Here is a 19,487-nt window from a genome sequence, read left to right as displayed (position 1 = left end):
AATATACACATTCGGCGGGAAATGACAATAATCATATGAAAATAAGGACTAAAAACAACATACAATGTATGACGAATTTTCCCGATAACTGATAAAAAAAAAATACCTAAATTTAGTAGTTCTTTGTCATTGTGAACTGAATAAAACTATATGAATTCAAAAATTGAAAGATTTCGCAAACACATTTTGATATATTAGTTAGGAGATAACTGTATTGTATTTTAAGCTCCGACGGCATCAATTGGGGATTTGATGGTCGCAAATTAAGTTTACTGGCGACGCGTTAGCGGAGACAGTAAACGTGTATTTGCGACCATCAAATCCCAAATTGATGCCGTCAGAGCTTAAAATACAATATTGTTATCTCCATTCTAATGAAACTGACAGAAAACAACGTTGAAACATGTATTTAAAATCTGTCATATGCCGTCTGCGCTTGCGCGTACGTCCCATAGCATCAATTGTCAATTGATGCCATGTAAGAAATTGACGTTATCCAATCAAAATAAACGTTACAAACGTTGTTGCATTAGAATTTCTATCATTACTATACTTGATACATTCTAATGAAATGGCTTTCATCTTCAAAGATATTTTTGTTGCCCTTACAAACAATCCCTTCTGTCTCTATCCACATTGTTATATTGAAGACCAACCAAACCCAAAATTAATCAATCTAACTACGAAAGAACATTCTCTAGTTAAAATTTACGTATCACCAAAGAGATTGAAATTTACTTCCACACCACAAAATCGAACTACCAGAAATACAAGATGATATCTCGTATGTTTTCAGAAAGCTACGCTTAACTGAAAATATTCTTTTAACAAGAGCATGAACTATTATTTATAACATTCGTTTAACGTTCTAGTGAAATATTAATTTTAACGTGCATTCTACGTTTCTTTAAATTCTTGTATAATCACTAGTTTTTTTACTTTACGACGAAAGCATATTTCTACGTTGATTCTTGTATAGTATTTAAGTCTATTTTCGCATCACTTATAGTTTTGCTAGATTAAAGTTAAGCCCAGTTCATCAATTGTATTTATTGACGCTGTCTAGTGCATTTGTGCAATTTTCGTTTAGCGTTTTGCATTGCTCAGCGAACCAAGGCGTGTCTGCATTAATCTGATACATTTTCACATTTGTTTTCAAAATCTGAGCTACGGAATGTTACTTTATATTTCGTATTCATGTTATTGTAAATTCCGTATGCTGTTCATATATGATTATTTAGACTTTCTACACAATCGTGTATCAATACCGCTGTTTTCATCGTAATGTATTAGTAGATCGTTAAACGTCTGGGTGTTGATTATCAATGATTTACTTCTGATATCATTTAAACCAGACAATTATTCATCTAAAGTTATGTATTTCGGATTTGTATGTTTATGTAGTCATGCCTTTTAATTTTAATTCCGATTCGTTATTTGCTAAATCAGAACCAATACAATTCCATCAATTACCAAGGAATTTTAACTCTTTATGTTAAACATTTCGCAACAAAAAATTCAGATGAATTAGAATGAGTTCGTTTTCGCCAAAAAAAGGGTTCTTTTTCGCCACAAGTCATGTAGGCAGATGCTGTGTTTACGGTTCTATTTTTCAAAATACATAGTATCATATGCGCCAAAAATTAAGTATTCGGTTGCACCAATTTGAAAATCTCCTTTATCAGGGCTTTGGGCCAGCATTTTACACTGGCAGAGTTTTAGTCATTGAATAGCAAAATTCAAAACATATGAATATTTACCAGCAGAGTTCTTGAAGGGACAATAGCTGTCAAATTCATGTTAACCGATTTGACTCAAATTCTAATATTTGATTTATATCAATTAAAAACATTTCTCCAAATTAGAAAAATTATAAAGTCAATTATCTACAGGTCATAGGCTCGATAATATGAAGCTTCGTTTCGTGTGTATATTAGTCTAGACGCCATCTTTTTTACTATCGAGTTGCCTTCCGATGGTTTTTTTTAGCGATATAAACATACACATAGATATGAATAGATACCGAATTCGTGCAATTGGGTTTTTTCTAGGTCTGGTTAATTTTAATATTATAGATTAAAAATATATGTTAATCATCGTTTATCTGTATAAGAATGATTTTTTTTGTGAATCGAATCAGTCAATTGAATGATTTAACTTTGTCCAACTTTCAATGTTGACATTTTTTTCCTTTACATAACTCAATACGCTAAATTCATGCAATATCCATTTCAAGCTAAGGGGTAAATTTGAAGTTCAAATGAATACGGATGTCGAATTATTTCCTTGCAAGTGAATAATTCATTATCCATGTTCCTAAGCATGTTTTACAAAATTGAATCATACGGGGTGCTAAAATCGAATAATAATTTAACAATTTCAGTTTCATTAATTAATGAAAAAAAACCATTTATTTTTTTATATATCTCGTAGCAAGTACCCCTTTAACTTTAATAAAGATTGGAATTTGACACGAATAAAACAAACATAAGACCTATGCGGCTCAGTTCTACTCTTTGAACGTCAAATGTTTCGTTTATGAGATATGCCCGTTTTTAGCTGCTGCAGCATGGGAACAGCGCTTTTAGTGGTGGATTTAAATTCATTAAATTGTCAAAAAATATAATCCTGGATAGATATGATGAATAAAACAGTTCCTGGTATTGCTTATGAAATGCCTCTGTTCTTTAATTAGTGTGTCTCATGGCTTATGGAGTTTAATTTCATACTGATGGTTAAAACAGTCAGGTCTTTTCTCACTGATGTGTTTACATTCCCCTTCAGTGAATACTTTTTTAGACTTAGCGTTCATAGTTGAGTCTACGTATATAATTTTAGTTGCAAGTCCATAAAGTTCATTTATTCCATAAATCATATACTCTCTCTTGAAAGAGATATGAAAGACACAAAATTTGAAAGAAACATAGAAACAAACTAACAATGCCATGGCAAAAAAAATAAAAAATGCCAAAAGACAGACAGTACATAAAATACAACAGAAAAAAGACTGAGCAACATGAACCCTGCCATATACCTGGATGATTCATTTGCTCCGGATCGGTAAGCAGTTCATTCTCCACATGTGTGTCACATGTTGCACCTAAACAAATCTTTGATAAGTTATATCAAGTGATTAGACGTCACGAAATAGAGGATTAGTTATTGACTCTTATATAATCATAAGTCTTCACAAAATTCTAGACCATCGGTCAAGGGCAGTTTTCCAACCCTGAAACTTAACCGAATGTGAAATTTTGAAATTAAACATCTCTTTCATGATAAAGTATAAACGAGACTGTTTTCGATATGAACAAAACATGAACATTAAAAAAAAAGTCACTAAATTTGGTATATAATGGTTTTCGTGCAGGTAAACATGTGTACATGTAAATTTGCGCACATTATTCCATCTATTTGCTAAGTTGGTATCTCTAAAAAAATAATATTTTACATCTCAAAAATGCTATGGCACAAAAGGACTGCCGATAAATTGTACTTAGTGATTGCTGCCGAAAGAAACTTTTGACAAACTTTAGATACGATGCATGTTTACATCTGTAATCCTTGCTTTATTTTAGAGACGACGCGAATTTCTATTATTTGCATACTTTATATTCTAATTGGTTCAATTCCAAATATTGATCACACTTTTAATTAGTACTTTATATATGTTTTTGTGTTGTTATTCAGTTCTTTTTGGGATTTTGAAATATATGTATGTGAATAAATATGTAAACCATCCAGCGACTTAAACTATATATTAGACATCAAGTTTACCCCAAAAATAGATATATTACAGATACGACAAATAAACTGGTCTTATTATCTAAACCTATCATCTTCTGATCTCTCATTTTGTTTAAAACGTTGGCTACTTTTTTGGACTTGTACCTCTCGAGGTCAAATTTTTATACATCCAAAACCAAACACCAATATTGAAGAACTGAAGAAACAAAACAAAACAAAACAAAACAAAAATCCAAACAGGACAAGGAACCAGAGCTATTAGTTAGCATAGAAAGCCTCAAGTCACAACCGATGATCTTAGCTACAAGTTGCTTTCATTTTCGATCATTTCAGTTATTTCATATACTTCCAGATGTCTTTTCGCAACTTCTACACATAAAAACATACTTTCGTCTATAGTTGTAGATGTTATGTACCTTGGACTCAAAACGGGGTCTTTATATTCCATCATATGTGTACGTCCATCTGATGAGCACATTTCATATAATGTGTGTGGCCCATTTTTGTTTGTCACTAAAATAATTCTGCTTTCCGATGATGAATTCCGAATAGCCGTTATTCCTTGTGGGATTGGAACACTCGCTACCCATTTAGTTTCGCCATTTATCGAGAAACAATATACCGCTTTATTATTAATTGAAGATAAATAAACTTCTTCTTGGTCCATATTTAATCCAAGGTCTATACTGTTTCCAGTAAAATGGGCATATTTGTTATTTGGTATGACAGTTGTTTCGCTTGCATCTTCGTCAAAGATAACAAGTTTTCCGTCTTCACGTTCTCCTACCTCTACCAAAAAGTGTTTATTGTCATAAGCAATACTAAATGGTTTTCCTATATCTTTTAGATCAAATATTTTATAGTTAACAGCTCTGTAGGAATGTATAGAAAATAAACAAATTTCTTTTTCGTATGCAAATGTTACAGCTATGTTATTTTCATCGATTCTTACCAGTCCTCTCGGTTCTTTTTGTAATTTTTTTCGGAAGTCTACTTTTCCTTCTAAATTAAACACGTGAAGTTCACGGTTTGCATAATCCGCGATCACAATCCTTCCATCAGGTAGTAAAGCTACTCCCCTAATTCTAACAGTTGGGTCTGCTACGTGAACTTTTCGCTTAAACTTTAATTCATGTCGAGGGCCATCATAGCGGGAAAAACTTCTTTTAAACCTTGGCTGCTGACTCACTAACGGTTTAAAACCTTTGCAATTTCGATGATGCTCTGAACAAATCTCACAAAAAAAGTGATTGCATCCATCACATCCTTTATTTGGTGTCAGGTGATTGCATGCCTTGCAAATTTGGAAGCCTGCAATTGTGAAAAAAGAAAAGAAGATAATTAAAATTCTATGGAATTAATATGTTCTTACTCGTTACCAAATTCTGACTAGGTCGAGTATGGCTCAGACTAGGTCGAGTATTGTTCAGACTAGGTCGAATATGGTTCAGACTAGATCGAGTTTTGTTCAGACTAGGTCGAGAATGGTTCAGACTAGGTCGAGCATGGTTCAGACACGTTTAAAATGGCTAAGTACTGGTCGAGTAAAGATCCAGTTCAAGTTAAAGCTATGTTTACACTGCCGATCAGATCAACTCGATGATCCCGGTTGTCCACATTTCCACGACCAAGCGTGATCAAATTCTTGATCGAGCCTGTTTACGACTTCTACCCGACTGCTTTACGACTGTATACGAACTTAACGCGACCATTAACGACTCCTTGATGACTCCATCATGACTCCAACCCGACCACAAATGGAATACATATTCGATAATTCCGACCAATTCACGATCTCTACACGATCTTTACTCGACTAGCTAGACCACATCACTTATACTCGTTCTCAGCCTAATCTTGCCCAGACCAGATCGACTTGATTGTAAAGGAGTCGTGGGGAAAGTCGGGCATTCAATTTGGTCGGGTATGTACAATTTCAGCATAAAAACGTCGGTTTTTTTTATATCATCCGGAGGGAGCATTAAGTGGTACCCTTGTCCGTCCGTTAGTACGTATACGTACCTCCCAACAAAACGTTTCCGTTCTCTAATCTTAGTTTGCCTAAACAATATTTTATGAAACGTATACACAATGTTTAATACTATAAACACAGATCAATTGCGAATTTGAATGTTCTTGGGTAATGACTGTTTATAACGTTATTTGCAAGCTGGGGCATTATCTGTGTCCCATGGACACATTCCCCGTGTAGTTGGTTTTATCTTCCCTCCTATAAATTTCTAGGAATATGATTGGTTTAAAGCGTCCGCGTGGAGACCGTGTATATTCAATATTAGGTTAGAAGGGAGGCGGGGCTTAATTCAATGCACGGTTAGTAGTTGATTAACGACTTTGGTACTGTTTGATTATTTAAAGGTAATGAAAGTTCTGTTTAATATTGTTATATCAAGGTTGTTGATAATAAAAAGTTATTGTATGCATTTTTTTTTTAGTGCAGACCAATAGAAGAAGGTTCTTAAATTGAACACTTGAACACTTTAATATAGAAATAAGAAGATGTGTTATGATAGCAAATAAAACAACTCTAGCCTAAATTCAAAAAATAAAGATAGTCAATAAGATAAATTCGTTACATAGTGTGCTAGTGATTCTATTAGATTACTAACACACTATGTAACTAATAATATTCAGTCGTTCACAGAAGGTCTGAGTTAAATTATGCATTTAAAATATTTACATGTAAATAACGCAGTTGGATTATTTTGCAAAGTGGTCAGAGCTCCAATCAGGCCGGTTAATATCTTTGACGGAGCTTGAAGAGAGTTAAAAGACAAACAAAAAGGGGTAGACAGCAAAGGGTGCAGAGAAATCTAGGTGATGCAGTGACTGATACGGCGACCATTGTGTAGGCAGTATAAATTTCAATCGCAATGAGATTTACAGGAGCTGAACAAAGAGGACCACAATGGTTAGAAAAACTACCTGAAAGTAAACTAGGACGCTGATTTTTAATGGAGTTTTACTGCTCTTTTCTTCAAAATGAGATTTTGTCACTGGATTATTTAGTACTGTTGTTAGATAACAGAATACATAAATTTTACCATCCCCTTTTCCTTGCTTTCATACAAATTAAGCAACTGTTTGTGTCATATATGTGCATATGTATATAATCAGTATTTTCCATAGATCTGATAACAAGTAGTTGATTGGTTCAATTATTTCTTTCTGGTGTATCCTTGGCAACAAGCTGCTTTATTGTACTAATAATATTGCAAAAAGGGGGTAAAGATGTCACATATTTCCTCAAAATTTGTCCAAAAATAGAATTCCAATCCCCTGGAAGATACCTTTTATGAAACTGTTTACATAAACCTTTCACGAATTCAAATAAAAATCATTTGTCTTTCGTCCCCTTTTTTTGGTAAAATTGGGTCAAAAAGCGTATGAAAAAAATTTTTTGTAAACATTCGATCATACGGTGACATATACTTGTTAATTTCTGTGTGATTTGGTGTCCTTCTTATATTTATACCACCAAAATTTCTGGACATACGGAAAATACGGACAGTCAAACAAAAATATCCCATAAAACAGGTAAAATAATATTGTTGTTTTTTAAAACTGGCTTTGAAGGCTAAATAATTCATCAGCTGTCTAATGATGAATTTGAATGTACAATAAATTTCATATTATAATAAAAATCTAATGAGGCCAAAATCAGGATCTACTTCCCTTCTGGAACACCTGAGATCATCCCAGGTTTTATTGGGTTTCGTGTTGCTAAGTTTTTAGTGTTCTATGGTGTGTTATGTAGATTGTTGTTTGTCTTCTCGTCGACTTTCGTTTTTCGCTATGGCTGTGTCGGTTTGTTTTTGACCTTTGAGTTTGATTGTTCCTTTGGTATCTTTTGTATCTTTAATCTCTCTTTTAAAATTTTACACCTCCTTGCAAAAGTACAGACGCCTAATGTACATTGAGGAATTTGTGTAAAAATAAATAGTGACAACATATTTTTGCAGGTGCAAAGTTATGAGAGTTAATCAGAGCTGCACACATTTTTAGAGAATCGTATAGAAGTCATGTATTCTCGATCTCTTCTCCAGTGACTGGTTTCTCGATTCCTACTGTCAAAAGCTCTCGGGTAGAAAGTCAGATTGATGAGGACCAAGGTAGATCATCCGAACAATTTTGTCGATTGAATCAAGACCAGTCTCCCGATCGCTTAATTTGTCTTGATCGAGATTGATCGAGTTGGTGTGATCGGCAGTGTGAACCTAGCTCAAATTTCGTATTAATAACGGGACTGTTCCGGAACGTTTTCGACAAAGACGGTTCGCAATCGACAAGATTTGGATGCAATCTGGACTGAATCGACAGAAAAACAGCAATGAATTTCTCCAGATCATTCCCGTTCGACAGGACACCGTCCAGAAAACACTGAACATTGTTAGGATTTTGATCCGATACATCAGAATCTGTCACGACATTGTCACGCTTGAAATCAGACTAGATAAAATCGGTTGAGTTTCCCCCACGGGACGCACCAAACTGTTGGGGTGCTTCGCCGAAGTATCCCCGACCCGTAGGAATCTGTTACGAACTTAAACGATTGCGTTCAAACAATGATAGGACATTTCAGATAATTGAGGATAATAATCCGACTTTTTCACTTTTCGTGTCTTATCGCTGTCTGATCTCAAACGGGAGCAATAATCGGCAATGTGTGAACACCGCATAATACAATATAAAAAAATCAATCACAGTTTTAGAATCTAAACCTAACTACAAATCTTTTTATTTTTAACATAACATGATATTTGCACTGTAATGATATATATTAATTGTTTATTGTATTTAAATTGTATTTCATCTTTATTGATCATTATTATTGAATATGTATTTATTTTAATGTAATTGTTAATGTATTGAGAGAGCATTTTTGTAAAATGGTATAATCCAAATGAGTTACTCATTCTAAATAAAGATATTTTTAGTAATTGTGAGTCGGATTGCTGATTATAGGATCATTATTAGCCTTTTTCACGCACCATTATCTGTCAAATCTGTTGTATCTAAATTTGATTACTTTAAATAATTTATCAAGGGTACGTATAAAAGCAGAACTTTCTTTTTTTGGTGTTGATAAATTCTTGATCTGCAGTTACCGCACTATATATATATAGATTCTACCACTGTATCGAGTGTGATACGATATTTATCCACTCGAGACAGTTGAATTTTCAAGGCTCGCCGAGCGTTTTAAATATTTAAGACTGATTTAACTGTCGAGAGTGGATAAATATCGTATTACACAAGATTTGGTGGTGGAATCTGTTTCTCTAATGATTTTCAAACAATACGCAGGCAAACTTATTCTTTCTTTGCGACTGATCTGCAAAAAGATGTGTTCTTTCTATGTGACGTCATCAGGCATGGTCGCCTTTTTCATGCCCTTACAATATGAAAATTAGAGGAAAACAATTTTCGACGTCATAATCGGATTTTAACCAATAAAGAACTGAGATCACACGTTAATTAATTTTTTTAATACAATGGGTGCAGAAAAGGATACATTGACGAAGAATTAGAGAAAATATTATATCTCTATTCATTTTAAGTGCTCTCATATCATTATTATACATTTAACATTATTGTAGCATTAGGTTACTTGGCATTAATTTTTATACCCCTTCCAAATTTATTTCTCCATGTTTAGTGCCTCAAATTGCAAGAAGGTTTGGGGAGGGGGGGATTAAACTGTAAAAAAAATTAGGTCCCGAGTTTTAAAGGAAAGTTGCTGAAAAAGGTTAACAATTAGCACTTCGGAAGCTGTCAAAAGTTTTCAAGACGCCCTAAACATAAAATTGTCCGTATTTTGAGTTAGAGCAGATGAAGTTTTCTATACTTTTGATATCATTTGTCCCAAAAGCAGTACAACACACTGTAAAAATTTCATTGACTTTTTTAATTTTCATTTATGTTCTAAAAAAATGCACTATAAATAAATTGTGGTCTCGGACCATCAGCATCGGACTCATATTACATATTTGACACCAAAAAAAGTTTTCTGTATCACAAATCTGACCAAAGGTGGAAACGTGCGTTTTAAATCACCATGATCACTACCAAGTATTTAACAACCTTGACTACCCATGAGGTTCTCGTTCGGTAGGCACAATGATCTAAGCACTCGGTGACTTGACATATTTACAAATGTATATATGATTGTTTTCTCATATTTGATTTAAAACGTACTGAAAAAAATGAAGTCGAAAACGCGAAATCAGAATCATTTTTTGTTTCATGTTTTAGACCTCGCGAATTAGCGTTTTTTTCATATACAGTGAAACGTTATTATTCTTTATCGGTATAAGTTAGGTCAGTCTGGATGGTTTCCAATGCAGTTAGTTTAATTTGCAAGATGAAACTAATTGTCTTTCATGTGATGAACTTATATAAATTGACTTAAATATAACCCACATGTATTGTTCACAACTACATGATTGACCTTTTCAATTAATAAATGAAATAAGAATGACATGTGACGCTGTATCACTCTATTACAGCTTAACGATAATATAATCATCTAACGAAAAAATATGTTAATATGTCTTTGTGTAGATAAATTTTATCATAGAACCTTTGTTTTTTCTAAAGATTGAAAAATAAATGAATTATTACATACCTGCATTTGTTGACTCGTTTCTGTTTATCGCTTCATCTTTCTTTTTTGTTTGGAATGCTGAAAATCAAAGAATGAGGTATAATATAATACAAGTTACTTAAAAACAATTTTACAAAATCTTTCAAACACAACTTTAACGATTCTACATTGTTTTTAATCTGATGTTTATCTGTCTACTGTTTTTTGTGAAGCTAGAGGCTCTCAAGAGCTTATGTCGCTCACGTTTGTATATGGGATTACTCCAACATTGAAGATGAGAATAGAACATAACAAACAAGAATGTGTCCAAAGTACACGGATGCCCCACTCGCACTATCCTTTTCCATGTTCAATGGACCGTGAAATTGGATAAAAAATATAATTAGGCATTAAAATTAGAAAGATAATATCATAGGGAACATGTGTACTAAGTTTCAAGTTGATTGGACTTCAACTTCATCAAAAACTACCTTGACCAAAAACTTTAACCTGAAAGATGCACTTTCATTTTCTATGTTCAGTGGACCGTGAAATTGGGGTCAAAAGTTTAATTTGGTTTTAAAATTAGAAAGATCATATCATAAGGAACATGTGTACTAAGTTTCAAGTTGATTGGACTTCAACTTCATCAAAAACTACCTTGACCAAAAACTTTAACCTGAAGCGGGACAGACGGACGAACGAACAGACGGACGGACGAACGGACGGACGAACGGACGGACGAACGGACGCACAGACCAGAAAACATAATGCCCCTCTACTATCGTAGGTGGGGCATAAAAACTCTATTTTGTTAATCTTGTACACTGCAAATATACATAAAGAAACAACTATTTTTCATATGGATAAGGTGCGCACTAAAGTCAGTTTATTGCTAAAACAGTGAACGAGAATATCAACTCAATAATAGAATTAAAAAAAATTGGTATACTTATAGTACAAAATCAGTACTGAAACACTACTGACAAAATCAGTACTGAAACATTACTGACGAAATCAGTACTGCAACAGTACTGACGAAATCAGCACTGAAACAGTACTGTTAAAATCAGTATTGAAACAGTACTGTCAAAAACAGTACTGAATAAACAGAAAGTATAACATTACAAGTTTTCTGTCTTGCCGAACAGTACTGATATATACGAGGGTAGAAATGTACCCATAAAAAAACGTGAGTAAATTCTTGGTAGTGTATTACTGATATTGTTTTAGTCTGTATATATGGACAATTGGTAGAGCTCATTATTCTGAACATATTTTTTCCTTACAAATTTTCTCTATTTATTAGGGTTAAAAAATTACTTGTCAGCTCTGTTACATTTGTAGTTCGTAGACAGGGTTATCTGACACATTTCTTAACTAGACACCTTAATGACGATTGTGGCCAAGTTTGGTTAAACTTGTCTCAGTAGTTTCAGAGGAGAAGATTTTTGTAAAAAATTACAAAAATTGTCAAAAATTGTCCAAAAGAAATGACTATTGAGGAAAATAACCCCTAAAGGAGTCAATTGACCATTTGGTCATGTTTCATTGACTTTTTTGTAGATCTTACTTTGCTAAACAATTTTACTGTTTACAGTTTATTTCTAGCTATAATATAATATTCACAATAATAACCAAAAAATGTAAAATTTCTTTTTTTTACCAATTCTTAGACATCAACAGGTTGTCTGATGTATCTGCAAATTTTAAGGTTGATAGGTGAACCTGATGAACATATTCATCCCTGGTCAGATTTACCATAATTGCTTTAGTTTCAAAGATATAAGCCAAAAACCACATTTTATCCCTATATATGTTCTTTTTTTAGCCTTTGCGGCCATTCTTGGTTGATGGACGGGGTCATCGGATGCATTTTTCGAAACTAGATACACTAAGGATGATTAGGCCAAGTTTTGTTTAATTTGGCCAAGTAATTTCAGAGGAGAAGATTTTTGTAAAAACTTATAAAAATTTACGAAAAGTTGTGAAAAGTTGACATTAAAGGGCAATAACTCTTTATGGGCCAGATTGGCCATTTTGGTCATAATGACTTATTTGTAAATCTTACTTTGCTGAACATTTTTGCTGTTTACAGTTTATCTCTATTAAAATATTCAAGATAATAACCAACAAGAATGTGTTCCAAGTACACGGATGTCCCATCCGTGCTATCATTTTCTATGTTCAGTGGACCGTGAAAATGGGGTAAAATCACTAATTTGGCATTAAAATTAAAAAGATCATGTCATAGGGAACATGTTTACTAAGCTTCAAGTGGATTGGACTTCAACTTCATCAAAAACTACCTCGACCAAAAACTTTAACCTGGCATCCATACTGTCATTTTCTATGTTCAGTGGACTGTGAAATGGGATAAAATTACTAATTTGGCATTAAAATTAGAAAGATCATGTCATAGGAAACATGTTTACTAAGTCTCAAATCAATTGGACTTCAACTTCATCATAAACTACCTCGACCAAAAACTTTAACCTGAAGACGGATGGACGGACAGACGAACGAACAGACGGACGCACAGACCAGAAAACATAATGTCTATAAACGGAGCATAAAAACTGCAAAATTTCCATAAAATTACCAATTTAAGGACAGCAACCCAACAATGGATTGTCTGATGTGTCTAAAATTTTCAGGGCAGATAGATCTTGTTCTGATGAACATTTTTACCCCCATGTCAGATTTTATCAAATGCTTTAGAGTCAGAGCTATAAGTCAAAAACTGCATTTTACCCCCATGCTCTATTTAGCCATGGCAGCCATCTTGGTTGATGGGGGGGGGGGGGGGGGTTCATCGGATTTTAATCTAGATACCGTAAGGGTGATTTAGTTTAGTTTCATTTGGTTCAATAATTTCAGAGAAGAAGATTTTCCTCAAAGTTAACGGACGACGACGACAACGACAAAAAACGACGGTCGACGGACGCAAAGTGATGAGAAAAACGCACTTGACCCTTTGGACAAGGTAAGCTAAAAAATGAAATCTGCACTGAGAAGGTAGACTTTAAATGCTTTATAATATTAAACTAAGTAAATTTTCACCAACAATTCAAAAAGATATAAGAAGATGTGCTATGAGTGCCAATGAGACAACTCTCCATCCTAGTCACAAAGTAGGATTGTTTTTTCATTACGCAATGGGACATATAACGGTAAAATACTTCTACCTTGCAGATCGCATTTAATTATTAATCATTTATACCATCAGCTAAACGTCTATAGAATAATCTTGATGTTTCATCCAGTGAAGCCGATAAAATTTGAAATGAAATAAAAAAACCTTAAAAACCGTAATTTAAAAAACACATCCCGAAACAATATGAGTTTGGAGGTCGCAAACAAAATACGATTCTTAATGTGGCAAATCGAAGCAACAAAGAAAAACAAAGAAAATTGCAAGAACTCCAAAAGTGGACGGGATAATTTCATCGTCCTTTTTAAGATAGATAAAAAAAAACAAGATTACAATAAGTTAATTCCTAAATCTCGTATTTCTGAATACAGTAGAGATTAAGACGGATAAAGGCATGATTCCTATATTTGTTGTACATTTCAAGTTCTACTACTAAGAAAAATAACGTTTTGACTTCTGCCTAGTTGACCTCAGGTGAATCTGTTTTTTCTAGTAGGTCCCATTGAATGAAATAGCTCATTGGTTTTCAGATGCTTAGATTTGTTAACTGCGAATATTTGAGCGAACCTAAAGAAGGTAAATAAGAAAAGCGCATCGGGCTAATTGGGTAAGCCTCAGTCTCCTGATATGCGTGTATCATCGACAATAAGAATCAACACACTGTCAAAATGTCACAATTGAAAATATAACACAATTGACGAACGCTCAGATACAACGTAAGAAGATTAGCGTGAACAAGAGTGTAACGTACTAATCGAAATTTGTAAACGACAAAACTTTTGATCTGGATCGTACATTTTGAAAGTTATATCAAAATGAGGTGGAAAGAACTAAAATAAAACTTACTAAATTGTATGCGTTTGAAGTGCCTTCAAGACTTTACCGTTATCAAGCATGATCTTATCAAACATTTTGATGCCAGTAATACATATATTTGAAATCACATGAAGATGACCAAAAGTCACATAAAAAAGAATAGCCAAAGCCCGTCTTATATCAACTGTGATTGGGGGAGTTGGAATCTTAGTTTCATAATAAATAAATGACTATTTTATTAAGGAACAATACAAAACTGACATATTTATTTTTATTACAATCAATGTTTGATAATTGCATAATTCGAAATAAAATTACTTACTTTTTTTAACTGGTATTCTGATTGGCGGTTCAACTTCTTCTGTAAACAAAATAAGGTTTACAATTATTTAACAATACCATTTGAAAACTAGGAAATTAAGCCAGACTAGTTTTGAATTGTCAATTTTAAAGGAAGTAATATTCAAATCAAACCATTTAAAAAAAATGATTTCAATATGCCAAACGAGTATGATGCTGCATTTAAGGATGTACTTTGGTGAGGTTTAGGATATTGGCTCAGATGTTTAGACTCCTTGTTTTTTTCCTTAGAGGGTAAACTATTTTCCCTGATAACACCCATTTTTTTCATATAAAGGCTTCAATAGCCCATAAAAGATCATTTATAAGCAGATTCTTTTTTGTTTTCAATTTGAGTTCCAAATAATGCCAATGCAAATACATTGTGTATAAGGTAAAAGTCAGAATCAGACTTTTCCAGCCATTTTCAAACAATAAAAAATCTTGTAAAGGAACTCCATAACCAATAATATTTTTAGCTTATTTTGTTCCTTAACTATTGCTCTTCCGACTTATAGTATCGATTTAAGATTGTAGATTTTTTTTTAGTTCCACATAAGTACATCCTTCAGTCGAGTGACAATAACTATTTAATTTAATTTAATTTAATTTTCAATGACCCCACCTAACAAACGACTAAATCATATATCATTAAAGCACATCATATGTACTATCTTTTTTTGTGTTCAGTCGTCAAATATTCATACGGTGTAATTTCTCATTTTTTCTACAAATCTAATAGAAACTTTTAGTTGGGTTGGCCACGTAAAAACTGGAACCGTACTGAAAGTGTTCCAACTAAAAACAGTTCGGTCTTCTCATGGATATAATTAACATAAAGTCAAAGTATTTAGAAAATTCCCAATAACTATTATTTAATACTGCTTAGTAAACAACTGTATTTTCTATTTTCCAGAAGTTTTCTAGTTTACATAATTATCAGTATTACTCACTTTTCTTGTCCATATCGTCTGTAGCTGGTACTGGATTGAATTTTGGTCCTAACAACAAAAAAGTGATGTGAATGATAATATTCCAATGGTATTAATGTTCTCATTTATCATCTAAACAGAGGGTGATCAAAGTAATAAAAAGGAAATGACCAGCTACTGGCCGACCCTACAAAAACAATTAAAGGTCTTTCCACCAGTTTCTAATTCACGTTCATTGGGCAAACTTAAAATTGCCATTTCGATTGTCAAGGTTGCAGTCTTGTTATTAACTGCTCCATAGGCTTACATGCTAAACAGCTGATCTTTGAAAATAAAAAAATAAAAAATGCTACATAGAAAAAAAATTTCATGTTCATATCATGTATGTCCTAATGTGAAATTGTGATTTAATCGAAAAAAAAGTGGGTCAGGCCACGAAGAATAAAAAGTTACGTAACCCTGAAGTCAAAACATTTTTTTTCTACTTATGTTTGCTGTTTTCACTAGGCCGCACCACTTCCAGTAAAAATGAAATCCTTCCACTTTCCTGGATTGATATCCCCAAAAAGATGCAAGATTTTTTTTAAATCTATATATATGTTTCTATTCAGCATAAACCTATAATCAAACAGAAAAAATTGAGTCCAGAAAAAAATTCAGAAAAAAATGGACTATTTTGTTTCCCTCCATGTTTTGACATGCACCGGAAACTTGAGTTGTAATACAAGACTGGTACCTGAAGAGATAGCTTATCTTACACTGATTCAAATAGAAAATTGTTTTTATTGTACTTTTTTCATGAAACAAGGAAGATACAGGACTTCCAGTGTACTCAAAGTATTTCCGGTGGTGAGGCTTACCTACAGTGGAGATCACTTCTAACTTTTCATTAGAACTGTCAAAACTATCTGTCATAGAACTGACCTAAACTGTCCTAGAACAGTTCTACCTTTAAGTTAAAACATGTTATAAATATAGCTGTCTAAAACTGTTCTAGGTAGAAATGTCCAAATCAGTTCTAACCGTAGAACTATCAACAGAACTGACCAAATCAGTTCATACCGTAGAACTGTCAGCAAAACTGACTAAATAAGTTCTAACTGTAGAACTGACAGCAGAACTGTCTAAAACTGTTCTAGTCGTAGAACTGACCAATCCTGTCAGGACATTTTTCGTAACGAGAAATGTTAAAACAGTGCTGAGATTATATTTTTTTTAATATTATATTATATCATATTCCTTTGACTTACTAGTATTTATATTCAAGACAAAGAGTTCTTAAAGCTGTTCTATGGATAGAACTGACTAAATCAATTCTAGCAGTAGAACTGACCAAATCGGTTCTATAATCGTAGATCTGTTCTAGTCGCTGAACTGTTCTAGTCGTAGAACTGACAAAAGATTTGGTCATTTCTAGGTAGAACTATCTAAAAGGTGTCATGATGACAGTTCTACATACTGCCCTAGAACAGTTCTCCTGATAGATTCTGACAGATTTGATGAGAGAAGAAGTGATCTCCACTGTAGCTATCTTATTCCAAAATCAGAAAGTTTGATTTTCACTTTTTATTGAAATAGACAAAGAAGAATATTTTTACTTCCTGTTTTAAAAGATATTTATCAGTAGTCTGCGCTTCTGTGTTGACATGAGACATTATTGATATGGGCATACATTACCTTAGCTGTTTTGGTAAATCCTTTTGAAAATCAGGGATCTTAATACGCTTAATTTTCTACTTTATTTAGGCTTTAGACAACTCTTCAAAAGAATAAATGACACAGAAATTAACATATTTAGGTCACCATACGGCCTTCATTAAAAGCCTTTACAGCATAGCCAGCTATAAAAGTCCACGAAATGACAATTATAAAACAATAAAGACGAGAAAACTAACGGTTTAAATTTATATACAAAATGATGATCGAAAAAGAAATATATTACACAGCAACAAACGACAATCACTGACTTGGAATAATCACATACAGCTAAATGGCGGAATTAAACTCATGAGATGAATTTGGAGGCGCCACACATCCCCTAACCTGGGACAGTGGTGTAACGGTAACATAAGAACAAACTATGAAAACGTTGAAAAGGTTAACTCACCAGACGGATACAAATAGGTATACATCTAATAAAAACAATGTTTAAACCTAACACGGCCGTCATACATCAGAGTATACATGTAGGTGTATGAAAAACCAATAACGCTGCCAATACACGTACGTAAGCGTATATCGGGCGTTCAATGAACGTATGTTGGTGTGTGTCTGTCGTTCAAGTAACATAGATGAAATGCATGCTACGAAGGAAAAATGTATTCGAGACGTTTGTGTCATATATGTGTATATGTATGACAAACACTAGTACAAGATGACATGTTAAATATTTAAATTTCATAAAGTTGTAGCGTTCATCAAGCGTTTACCTTTGCATTTCGACGTACTTCAAACTTATGCAACGCGCGTCTAACGATTGCTTAAGCGTTCATCTTGCGTGCACATAACGTATACGGACTATTCTAATGCAACAACGTTTGTAACGTTCATTTTGATTGGATAACGTCACTTATTTACATGGCATCAATTGTCAATTGATGCTATGGGACGTACGCGCAAGCGCAGACGGCATATGACATATTTTGAATACAGGTTTTAACGTTGTTTTCTGTCATTTTCATTAGAATGGAGATAACAATATTGTATTTCAAGCTCCGATTGCATCAATTGGGGATTTGATGGTCGCAAATACCCGTTTACTGTCTCCGTTAACGTGTCGCCAGTAAACTTAATTTGCGACCATCAAATCCCCAATTGATGACATCGGAGCTTAAAGTACAATACAGTTATATCCTATACAATTTTGTCTCTACGTCTGGTACACGTCAGTCTATACGCCAATGTATGACGCCGGTGTCCTATAGCCAGTCTTCCCCATGCCAATTTTTCCGGGAAAATTGGCAGGATCCAACTCCCCCCTCAGTGCTATGGGGGACCAGGATCAAGCCAATCCCACCTAATAGCACGATAAGCTAATGTTTCCTACTTGAATTGTAACGTCGCCGAAGTCAGTTCCAAATTTTTATCTAAAAAGAAAATAGCAACATTTTGTTTTATTATTTTAGCGGTACGAAACCTTCATTGTATATTTTATCTGTTTGATATAATAATTAACCAATATTAACCAACAACATAATTGTATTACATGCTCCTGGCTTCGGAATGGCACTTGAAGAAGATGGCGGCTTTAAACGTTCACCCTCCCCCCCTCCAATAGCCAGTCTTGGACAGCACACCATAAAACATGTTAAATATCAGTTGCAATTGGCTTCACTAAAAATGTTGGTATGGTGCACAATAATCACTTAGCACCGGAATAAGAGTACTCTCTGTCAAAACCAATTACAACTAATAAAAATCAAGTTCTCAAAAACTGGTTGTTATTTAATAACTAAATGACTACTAACGATTTGTTTTGTATGAGACATTTCTACATATGAAAAAGCATGCAAAGACAGACATTAACTGCGAAACCATGTATATTTAGTATGGGTTTTTCAACAAAAGGTAGATACATCTGTCTTATTTAATTGTAAGCTTTACTTGTCATTTAGCCTGTTGTCAGAAAAACTAAACCTGTAAAGGAACTTGTTGTGGCAATATATATCAAAAATGTTTCTTGGCTTATGATATGGGTCATTTTCAAAAAATGTCGAATTTTGAAATTGAAAAAAATATTAAAAGTTACTTATTCAAACAACCCTCTACATAAGCAAATCAAAACAAACAGTACTTTAAGAACAACATATTAAAAGATGCAATCTTAATGATGTCATACAAGAATATGTTGAAACATTTTTTGATCGGTGGTACATTATTTTGTCTATCCTGTTAC

The 19,487-nt window shown here is 33.5% G+C and overlaps 1 protein-coding gene across 1 annotated transcript in view; it reads right to left on the bottom strand.

Annotated features, from left to right (window-relative positions):
- Positions 1-3,922: 3,922 nt before the first annotated feature.
- The window catches only part of LOC143047870 (uncharacterized), a 47,258-nt gene continuing 31,693 nt past the window's right edge, over positions 3,923-19,487 (bottom strand). The window contains exons 7-10 of the mRNA XM_076221187.1: positions 15,614-15,661; positions 14,644-14,682; positions 10,394-10,450; positions 3,923-5,058 (exon numbers count right to left, since the gene is read on the bottom strand). Coding sequence (XP_076077302.1) covers positions 4,049-5,058; positions 10,394-10,450; positions 14,644-14,682; positions 15,614-15,661 — 1,154 coding nt within the window. The 3' untranslated portion in view covers positions 3,923-4,048. The remainder of the gene's footprint in view (positions 5,059-10,393; positions 10,451-14,643; positions 14,683-15,613; positions 15,662-19,487) is intronic.

Source organism: Mytilus galloprovincialis, chromosome 10 (assembly GCF_965363235.1).
Source record: "Mytilus galloprovincialis chromosome 10, xbMytGall1.hap1.1, whole genome shotgun sequence".
NCBI lineage: Eukaryota > Metazoa > Mollusca > Bivalvia > Mytilida > Mytilidae > Mytilus > Mytilus galloprovincialis.
This window is presented reverse-complemented; position numbering and strand designations above follow the sequence as displayed.